The sequence below is a fragment of the Marmota marmota genome, unplaced genomic scaffold (genome assembly GCF_001458135.2).
Source record: "Marmota marmota marmota unplaced genomic scaffold, marMar, whole genome shotgun sequence".
NCBI classification, from domain to species: domain Eukaryota; kingdom Metazoa; phylum Chordata; class Mammalia; order Rodentia; family Sciuridae; genus Marmota; species Marmota marmota.
The window spans coordinates 1,212,785-1,222,905 of record NW_026000222.1 but is presented as its reverse complement, the minus strand read 5'-3'; the positions used below and the strand labels follow the sequence as shown (position 1 = coordinate 1,222,905).

The 10,121-nt window shown below is 55.1% G+C and overlaps 1 protein-coding gene across 1 annotated transcript in view; it reads right to left on the bottom strand.

Annotated features, from left to right (window-relative positions):
* Positions 1 to 328: 328 nt before the first annotated feature.
* The window catches only part of LOC125613120, a 9,914-nt gene continuing 121 nt past the window's right edge, over positions 329 to 10,121 (bottom strand). The window contains exons 1-5 of the mRNA XM_048792485.1: positions 10,003 to 10,121; positions 4,841 to 4,974; positions 4,586 to 4,641; positions 4,301 to 4,428; positions 329 to 1,215 (exon numbers count right to left, since the gene is read on the bottom strand). The exon at positions 10,003 to 10,121 is cut by the window's right edge and continues 121 nt beyond it. Coding sequence (XP_048648442.1) covers positions 1,095 to 1,215; positions 4,301 to 4,428; positions 4,586 to 4,641; positions 4,841 to 4,974; positions 10,003 to 10,121 — 558 coding nt within the window. The 3' untranslated portion in view covers positions 329 to 1,094. The remainder of the gene's footprint in view (positions 1,216 to 4,300; positions 4,429 to 4,585; positions 4,642 to 4,840; positions 4,975 to 10,002) is intronic.

Here is a 10,121-nt window from a genome sequence, read left to right as displayed (position 1 = left end):
AGCTGTGTTCTGATTGCATGGCTTCCAGACATATGTGTCTGTGCCGTTCACACTCTTAGAAATTACTGAGAATCCCAAAGAACTCTGAATTGTGTGGCTTATATCTAGAAATAGTGTATCTATGGTGCATGCCTGTAATCCTAGTGACGGTGGTGGGTGAGGCAGGAAGATCGCAAGTTCAAAGCCAGTTCAGCAGCTTAGGAAAGGCTTAAGCAACCCTGTCTCTATATAAAATGTAAAAAGGGCTGGGGATGTGGCTCAGTGGTTAAGCACCCCTGGGCTCAATCCCTGGTACCAAATACATAGACATTAGAGATGAACACTGAGAATATGTAAATATTCATTTTATTTAAAATTACACGAATGAACCCATTACATGTAATAGACCAATTTGAGAAAAAAAAAAAAAAAAAGTAGTTTCCAAGGTGAAAAGAAAATTCAGTGAGAAGGGCGTTGTGCTACAGTGATGCTCACCTCCTTAAGGCTGGGCCTGGACGGCAGCAGATTCATGTCTGCGTTCAATTCACTGCTAGATTTATTTTGGTTGAAATGTACGCAGAGAACCCAGACTCGGGAAATGATGTGGTTGGGAAGGGCGGGGATGCTCAGCGATGGAAGGTTCTGGAAGCATCGTGAAGTGCAGCCTGTGATCATGTTTCTCCTCCTCCTGGAACAGGAAAATCCAATCGGTCTGTGTTGCAATCTGAACGGACCTTTTGCCAGGCATGATGTGGAACATGTAGCCTTGGGGCACTTGGAAAATACAAGTTTGCCGAGTCACATGGTCCTCCTGAAGGTGGCTGACACTCCACCATGGGCACCAAAACGTAGCACTGGGATCCCACCACTTTCACCAGAGAAGTTGCTGCCTGAGGCTGCTGTGGCCCCACAGTGGTGGACACAGGTTTTCCAAAAGTCTTGCAAAATTTTTTGCAAGCACAAATCCAACATTCCAATGGAAACTTTCCACTGCTCTCCTAGAAGCACTGGCCATGTCCTTCCTGCCAAGGGTTGTGGTCCACTGTGGTACTTCCTGTGAACAGAGCTCCCTGGGAGAGGGGCAGGTCAGAGCACTCAGACCCACAGGGGCACTGTCACAAGGCCAGGACTGGGGGAGGCTCCTGCCAACTGACTGCTTCAGCACAACAGGAGGAGGGGTCCGAGAGCTGAGCTCTACTGCAGTTCTGGGGCTGACTCCATGTCCACACGACTGGGCTAAGGGCACAGAGAGGGGGAAGACGTCATCCCCTTGGATGTTTGGTCTTGGGTGTTTTTGGAGGATAGCAGTGAGTGAAGACGACCATCACCCAGGTGGACGTCACCATCCACCTGCCCTGACCCCAGGTGGGACAAAAGGATGCGGGACAGGGGCTTCCCTGCCTTCTGGGGCTGAGGTGCCCCCTTCTCCTGTCCTGGAACATCAGTGCTCCAGGTTCTCCTCTTAGTGTCATTGTGACGATGGCTCTGATGTCCCCAACCTCAAGGTACCGATAAACACTGCTTGGAGAACTGTCAGGTGCAGCTCTGATGAATGGGATCATGCTCTGCCTGACAGGGACCCCTCTGCAGCCCTGGTCCCTTGTGTTGTGGTGAGGAAGATGCGATAGGAAGAGAATAGGGTCTGCTTGCCAGGATGCAGCAGGAGACATTGATGCCCAGGCAGCCCACATGCCCATAGACCCACTGTCCTGCCAAGCTGTCAGAGATGTGAGGCAGCCCAAGGTACCAGCATGATGAGGGCCAGGCTCACCAGGTAGCAGTTGGATTTGAGCAGTCGGACCCGCTCAGCAAGCAGAGTGGAAGCCAGGACTGGGCAGACTGCTGAGGGCTTGGAGTACACACACACACACACACACACACACGACACACCTACACAACTCACATCACACAGCATGCACAATACCCACAGCATACCTATACACACGGCCCCCTACACAATAAACACACAGCACAATGCGTGCACGTGTGTGCACACACAGAGCATGGCCACGTGCACACACACTCCTTTCCCCTGTGCCCCTGCGGCAGGTGTAGTGTGGCGGCCAAGCCCCTGGGCCACTGGGGCAGACAGCACAGGGGACCCCTCCTGACCCAGTGGCACCCCCGCAGCCCACCATGGGGCAGGAACTAGCATTCCAGGCACTGCAGAGCAGAGGGAGAAGCCATGGTTCCTAGGATGCCACCCACACACCTGCACACCCCTGGGACACAGCACAAAGCTTGGCCACATGACGCTACACAATGCAGCACCTTGTGCAACATGTGCCTGCCCTGCCCATAGTGCAGGGCCCAGGCAGAGGTGTGCAGGCCCAGCTCCTCCCCAGCGCAGGACTGCACTCAGCCAGCACACAGAGCCACACACCAGAGCAAACACAGAGCTCCATGCAACCCCGTCCTCTCACTCCTGAAAATGAGCCCTGTGCACTTAGCTGGAGCCAGTGACAAGTCAGAAACCGCAGCCCACAGAGGCTGCCGCTCCCAGTGGCTGGACCAGGGTCTCACAGTGGCTCCTCCAGGCACAGCCCCTGCAGCTTCATCTGCATGAACCCCACCTGCTCTCTTTCCCTACAGAACCTTCTCTTCATGCAGTTGGGACCACCGCCTCCCAGTCCAGACCCCAAGAGAAACTTCTAAGCACCGAGAACTTACCTGATCAGAAGACTAACAGCCCCCCTCCCTCCAGAGGCCAATTTGAGGCAACACGATGTGCAGACGTGCGCAGCCCCATCCCTCCCCCTGCAGAGCCCAAAGCAAAGCTCAAGCTGCACTAGCAGTCACGCCTCTGCAGCAGGTGGACCTGTGACAAGGACATAGGGACCCTTGCTCCCCCTGGGCTGTGAGTGGCTCCCCAGGATTTATCAGGATGCCAAGGACCTGGATATCACCCATTCAGAAGGCCAGCCAGCTGAGCAATCCCTGGCCTGAGAGAAGGAAGAGACCCAGAGAGGAGCCAAGGGAGGTGCTGGGCCAAGGTCCCCAGGTCCTGTTGTCCATGGAAAGTCCGGCCAGGATGACAGGGATGGGGTGGGGGTACCCAGGGGTCTGGCATTCAAAGGTGATTCTGGTGTTCAACTCCTCCACAGCCCCCCCCCCCCACAGTGATCTGGGACCAAAGGAGCAGAGGGATGATGCCAGGCAGCTCCTGTGGCACAGTCAGAAATTCCCACAGGGCAAGGACCTCTGGGAGGAGACTGGCACGCGGGGAGCCTGCTGGGGCACAGGGGCTGGTACAGGAGCCTGCGAGACACAGAGGCACGATGTGTCCAGGCCCTCCCAGCTAGGGCTGATGCATAGCTTTCCCCCATGGGGACAGCTGGCACTGTCCTCAGCGCTGGGGAAGGTCTGAAGGGGTCCTAGGCACAAGACTATCTCCCCAAATGGCCGAGAGGTTTAAAAATGCACAATCTAGTCCAGTGGCACAGCTCCAGGCCCCAGAACCAGGTGGAGGTGCCACAGATTCCCAGCTGCACTCTAGACCCACAGGACCCCCGGCTCTGGATGCCATGGATGTGATTTTAGTAGCCAGCTCCCCTAGAAAATCCAATGGCCCCTAACGCCTTCCTCACCCTTGATTTTATTATTCTGAAGTGCAGCATGCAGAGCAAGGCCCCACACTCATGCATCATAGTGTACTGAAACAAGGACGACACTGGAGCACCCCAAGCCCAGGATCCAACTGCTGCAGCCTCCAGGCCAGCCCATCACTGTCAGGTGACGCCTAACGCCAGACTCTCACCTGGGAGCTCCTCACAGCATCTGCTTGGCACGACTGTTGGAGAGGCATTTGTGCTATGGAAGTGTGCCTCCTCTTCTCCCCACCATGTGGGCTGACTAGACTAGATGTGACGATGCAGCCACCCCATCCTCGGACTGGACTGGGATGTGCCCACTGCGTGGTCACAGTCAGGCTGCATTAGGATGTACTCAACCACGACTCCGTCGATGGGCTCCTGGCTGCTTCCAGTCGTGGGTTGGGACAAGGCTGCCAGGAGCACCCTGAACAAGAATTCCAGCTGATGCTCTTTCCATCCACTTGCCTTGACTCTCAGGACCCAGCTAAAGTCAGGACCTCACAGATGAGTGGAGGCAGGCGAGGTCGGGAGAGGAAGTGGTGGCAGAGGGGATGACCACACCAGGTAGGCTGTGGATCCCCCAGGTCTCCCAGTCAACACCCCACAGCTCACCTAGAGCTGCCTGGATCAGCAGGGGGCCATCTCATCACCTACTGTGGCCTGAAAGACTGGCTGCAGCAGTGGACATGGGTCCCCACCTCTCCATCCCAGCTGCTGGCCCAGCCCACCTCACTCGCAACCGTCTTCTGCTCCAGGTGGCCCTCACAAATTCAGTCCCAGGGATGGCTCCTAGGATGCTGTCTGCCCCAGCAGGTGCTGAAATCACCCCAGCTCCATGACCACAGAGGCACCCAACCTGGAGCAGAAAGGAACAGGTGGCCCAGGAAGGAGCCAAAGGCCTTCAACCCCATGCTCCCCCACGTGGAAGGGAAAGCGCCAGTCCACAGCCTATGACCTGCCCAGGCCCCAGAGCCTGGAGCCCAGTGAGACTTCCCACAACAGCTGGGACTTACCAAATGCGTCCTGTACACTGGGCACAGTGCCAAGGTCACACGTGGACCACCTTGGCCTATAACAAAACAAGCTTACAACTAGAAGAAAGCTCACCCACAGGCAGCCTCCTTTTCTCCATCCCCCTCTCTCTAGGACAAGAGAGCCATGGTCACCTTGCCCAACAACCTAGGAGGTCCCCTGCTTCTGCCCCAGTCCTCATGCGGCTAGCTTGCCTGCGCAGGGCCCGAGGGACGCTCTCCTCCCGCCACACGCACCTTGTGTGCACCAGGAGACTTGCTTCCCAGGACCAGCAGGGCAGCAGCAAGGAGGCCTCAGAGCACCCCCCAGCGCTCGCTTCTGTTCACATGGAGACTCGTGGCTGGAGCCTGATGCCACGTCCACAGGACACCTGAAGGTGTGCAGGCAGGCTGTGCAGGACAGTTCACAAAACGTAGCATTCAGCAGCACTGTGGCCAGCCAGGTGCTGGGCAGGCACCCGGCATCTGCATGGCCACAACCACCCACAGGTTCTCACAGCTCTTGCTGCCGTTCTCCAAAAAGGAAGCAGAGGCTGAGAGAGGTGAGGCTCAGGCCCACAGCAGCCATGCAGGGCCGGCACTGGACACTCTGCTTCCACAAAGCTGTGCTCAGCACAGGCTTGGGCAGCCCTCCTTCCCACAGGACTCTGGGGAAGCCCGAGGGCAGAACACGGGCCCCAGCTGGGTTCCCGTGTTTCCCTGTCTGTTATGAACGGGCAGAAGCATGCTCAAGCAGCTGCCTCTCTGTGGCATCTCTCCTGTGCTTGGTCCTGCACAGTGGAGGTGGGCAGGCCGGGGGACAGGCCGCTCCACCTTCAGGTGGGGGACACAGTGAGCCGTTTAAAGGTCAGCCACCAATCCTCAGGCTTCAGGCTTGGCAGGTGGTGCAAATGCAGCTAGAAAGGAGGCTTGGCCCTACACTTCTGCAGGGTGTCTGGAGAAGGTCTGGCTGTGGCACTGGCCACTTCCACATGGCGTGCTGAGCGCTCAAGGGCCTTCCACCTTGGCTACCCCCACCCTGAAACCCTCCAGGCCTCCTCCACAACCTGGGAGTCAAGGGCGAGCCTCTGGTCCCCCTGCTGTGATCCTTCTGGTCAGCTGACAGCAAAACCCAGGAATACTGGGAAGTGGATTATGCAGAAATTTGGTCAGAGAGGTGTGGGCAGGTCCAGGCCAAAAATGGAAGGGGTGAGGCTGGGGTTGTGGCTCAGTGGTGAAGTGCTTGCCTAGCATGTGTGAGGCACTGGGTTCGATTCTCAGCACCATGTATAAATAAATGAATAAAATAAAGGTCCATCAACATCTAAAAATTTTTTCTAAGTGGAAGGGGTGGGTGTTGGCTGCATAAGAGGTAGAAACAGACATGCAGAGGTCGGCACGAGGACATGAGGCTGGTAGGCTTGTCGTTCAGGCAGGACCTCTAGTGACAGAGGTGGGCCAAAGGCAGGGACAGCTGGCAGCGGCATGCCGTGTGGAGCGACGCGTGAGCAGCCTCTGCTGGGCGGGCTTCAGCCCTGCTGCCTTGCTGTCTCCCCTCCTGTGGGCCAGCTCGGTGCCTCTTCTCCTTGAGATGAGCCTAGAGCAGCCAGACTCCCCACACTGCCTACAGGCAGGAAATCGCCAGGCCTCCCTGAGGTTCACACCACACCCTGCATCTGTTGGTTTAGGAGTCACAGGCAGCACAGACAGGAGGACAAATCCCTGCAGTGGTCTACTGGGCCGTCTGGACACTGGCTACCACAGCCACTGTTAGAGAAAGGGCTCTGCTGATGGCAGAGGCCTTGGGTGGGGAGGTCCTGGCTGGATCAGAGTGGGGAGGCCCGGGATGATCAGAGTGGTTCCCTGGCCCACACCAACACAGAGCAGTACTTTGGGGTGTAGCTGTGACCCCATGAAGAAATGCCAGGCCTCGGTGAATCCCAGGCCTGGGTAGAAGCAGAGGACACTTGTTCTTTCACTCGGCATTCACTCCCCCAGCCTGCTACGGCCATCCAGGACCTTACCTGGCGCAGCGTGGGGGGCCAGGAATCCTGCCCAAGTGCCCTGGGGGTCTTAACTCCTCAGGGAAGCAGGGGGACTGGGGGCTCCTGCATGTCTCTAGGGCGGGAAGGAGACTGGGTGGGTTACCATCTCCCTACAGCAGAAGCAGGGTGTGGTGGAAGTGGGGGTCCCACATAGCCTAGGGTGCAGGACTTCCTCCAAGCCGCACCCACAGGCCCAGGGCCTGACCCACCTGAGAACAAGCTGGGCAGGCAGATGTGCCCTCTGGTGGCTATATGAGGAATTAGGAAAGGTTTGCCCTAAAATGCAGCTTCTAAGCCAAGAGGAAGGGGGGTGGAATGAAATCCTGGGACTTTGCCACAACGAATCTTGCACATTATAACACATTAATTAAAATAAGAAGAACAATCGAAGGATTATCAGCAGAGTGGAGCACAGCAAGCAGAAGGGGGAGAGGAGATATTGGGGAACAAGCCGATTATGTATGTGCACCGAGGAGTGTAAAATCGTAATGCACCAAAGTCTTACATAAACAAAATGTTGCTTGCAGAGAGAATCGCTGTGTGCGACCCTCTGGCTAAAGACAACTGTGAAAGCTGGACAGCGTGAGCACGCATGTACAAGCACTGAGGCCTGCAGGGCACCCAGCGGCCCAGGCCTGAGGCCGTGAGAGAAGGAAACAGGAGGGCCTGTGCTCCCTGGCCTCCCCAGTGGGCATCTCCCCAGGGTGGATCAGAGAAGAGAAAACAGGAACAGGACTGGAGGAGGAGCCCAGGAACCTGCTGCAGACTCCCGACAGGCTATGGCCTGCCCACAAGCTGCATGAGGCCTGGGAAGCTCCTGAGCAAGGAACAGCTGCAGGGTCCCGCGCTCGCCCTGTGCGAGGATCAGGCTGACCCTGAGCCCACCAAGGCAAGGCCGGTAACACCCCAGGGATCTCCCAGGAGAGCACAGAAGTCTCCTCTCCAGAGGCAAGGGCTCCCCAAATAAACAGCAGCTCTCTAAGCCCCAGAGTAAGCCTTAAAAGGCCCCCAGGATGCCCCAACAGGTTGGCTGCCATACAGGGAGGCCTCACCTAGTCTAGAGCAGGCCACACTGCGCTGGTCCCCTCACAGTAACAGATCTACCACGGCCAGCATTAAATCATTACCAGGCATGCTCCCAAAAGGGACCAGATCACGAAAACCAGGGAAAAGACACTCAACTGCAACAGACTGGAAGGTGACTGGGACAAAGGCATTATCAACAAGGGCCTTTACAATCACCTACACGAGCCAGGCATGGTGGTGCACACCTGTAATGCCAGGGACTCAGGAGGCTGAAGTAGGAGGGTCACAAATTCAAGGTCTGTCTCAAAAAATAAATTAAAAAGAGCTCACTCAGGGTGTAGCTTTGTGGTAAAGTGCCCCAGGGTTCAATCCCTGGCACCAAAAGAAAATTACCTACATGCTAATTTGTTACTCCTCTGCTCAAGAGTTCACTGTGCAGTCACCATCCTCTTTGGAAGCAACTTCACAGAGTGGACCCAAAAAGGAGCTGGGAGATCTGACCATAAGAGTGGCCAGGCACACCCAGCTTCAGCCTTCCCTTCTACAAATAAGGGACTGGAGGAAAACTTCCAAGGCGTCCTGGGAGGTGTGCCCTGTACAGCAAAGGGCCAGGCCCTACCACAGAGTGATGACAGTCGGGTGGGACTCAGGCAGCCACCTTGCGAAAACGCCCCCCTGCCCCCAACACTTCATGAATCACTCGTACAGTTGATTTAAAAAGCTGGTTCCTGTCCCTCTTCCTTCCCACTCCACTCCAAGAGGTGACTGGTTTCAGCTCCACTTCCTGGCACTTCTTCCTATATAACATTTATACTGCTGCATGTGGAGGCATACACCTGTGATCCCAGCAGCTCAGGAGGCTGAGGCAGGAGGATCTCAAGATCAAAGCCAGCCTCAGCAATTTGGCAAGGCTCTGGGCAACTCAGTGAGACCCTGTCTCAAGGACGATTCACCATTTACACTCCCAGCAGCAGTGAATCTCACCTGCCCCACATCCTTGCAAAAGCTCATGATTTTCATTTTATAATTTTCATCTTTGTTTTCTTCTGCCACTTGGCTTTTTTGTTCAGCATCAATTATGAACTTCACCCTCTTTTTCTTTTTTCCAGTGACAAATAAAGTTCAGGAGCATCAGGAAGGCTCCTGAGAAGAGCGTCTGGATGCCGGGAGACCTGAAGAATGATGAAATGCAAGCCATGCAAAGGAGAAAGGTGGGAACCATGTTCCTGGCAACCAGAACAGCCTGTGCAAAGACCTGGGGGCAGAGAAAGAGGTGGAGAAAGCCAGGCGTGAAGGTAAGTTTCAACCTGGTACATCATGCTCAGGAGTTTGGGTTTTATCTGGTGTCCAGAGAAAGCCAGTTCAAGCTGAAGTGAGAGACCCAAAACCTATATGAGATTTAGAAAAGGCAGCTCTAGATGCTTGGGAAGATGAGACAGTGGCAGGAACCACACAATAGGGAAGCTGTGGCATTTACCCTGGCAGGTGACGGTGGCAGGAACCAGGGGTGGATAGCAGAGAGGAAAGGACAATTTAAGATACATTTAGAAGGCAGACTTGCCCCATCTCTTCCTACCCTTTCCCCTTCCCTTTATCTCCCCTCATTTTTCTTTTAAAAAAAAAAATCATCATTATTGATAAATAATTCAAACATTATATAACACACACACCCTTTTTTTCTGTATGTGGCGCTGGAGATTGAACCCAGGGACCTCGTGCTTGCTAGGTAAGCACTTTACCACTGAGCTACATCCCCAGTCCTTTTTATTTGAGACAGGGTCTCAGTAAGTTGCCCAGGCTGGCCATGAACTTACGATCCTCCTGCCTCAGTCTCCCAAATTGCTGGGATTACAGGTGTACACCACCACATTCAGCAAAACTCGCCCTTTTAAAGCATGCAGTTAGTTCAGTGAGTCTTATATACTCAAAGTGGGACTACCGTTCCCTAATCAAACATAATCATTACTTCGGAAAGCAACTTGTACCCAACAAATATTCTCCACGCCTCACACTCTTCCTGACTTTGTGAATTTTCCTATTCTGGTTATTGCATATAAATAAAATAGATGAGTAATCTCGGGCTGCTACAACAAAGTACTCTAGATGGTGATTTAAGCAGCAGATATTTATTTTCTGTTTGGAGGCTAGAGGCTGAGATAACGGGCCACACAGCGGGTTACGGTGAGGGCTTTCCTTGGCTGGTAGAGGGCCGCCTCTCCCTGCATCCTCCCGGGTGGAAGGCAAGAAAGAGCTCTCCGGTGTCTCCTCTTACAAGGTCACTACTCCCATGGATCAGGGCTCCACTTTACGACCTCAATCCGTCCAGCCTTACTCCCTTAGAGGCCTTACCTCCGATACACAGGAGCTGGAGGCCAGCGCTCCACCCGAGAAGTGCGGAGCGGGGCTCGGGGCTCGGGCCTCGGCCCGGAGCCCGGGATCGCGCCACGTGACCCGCGGGCTGCGCTCTC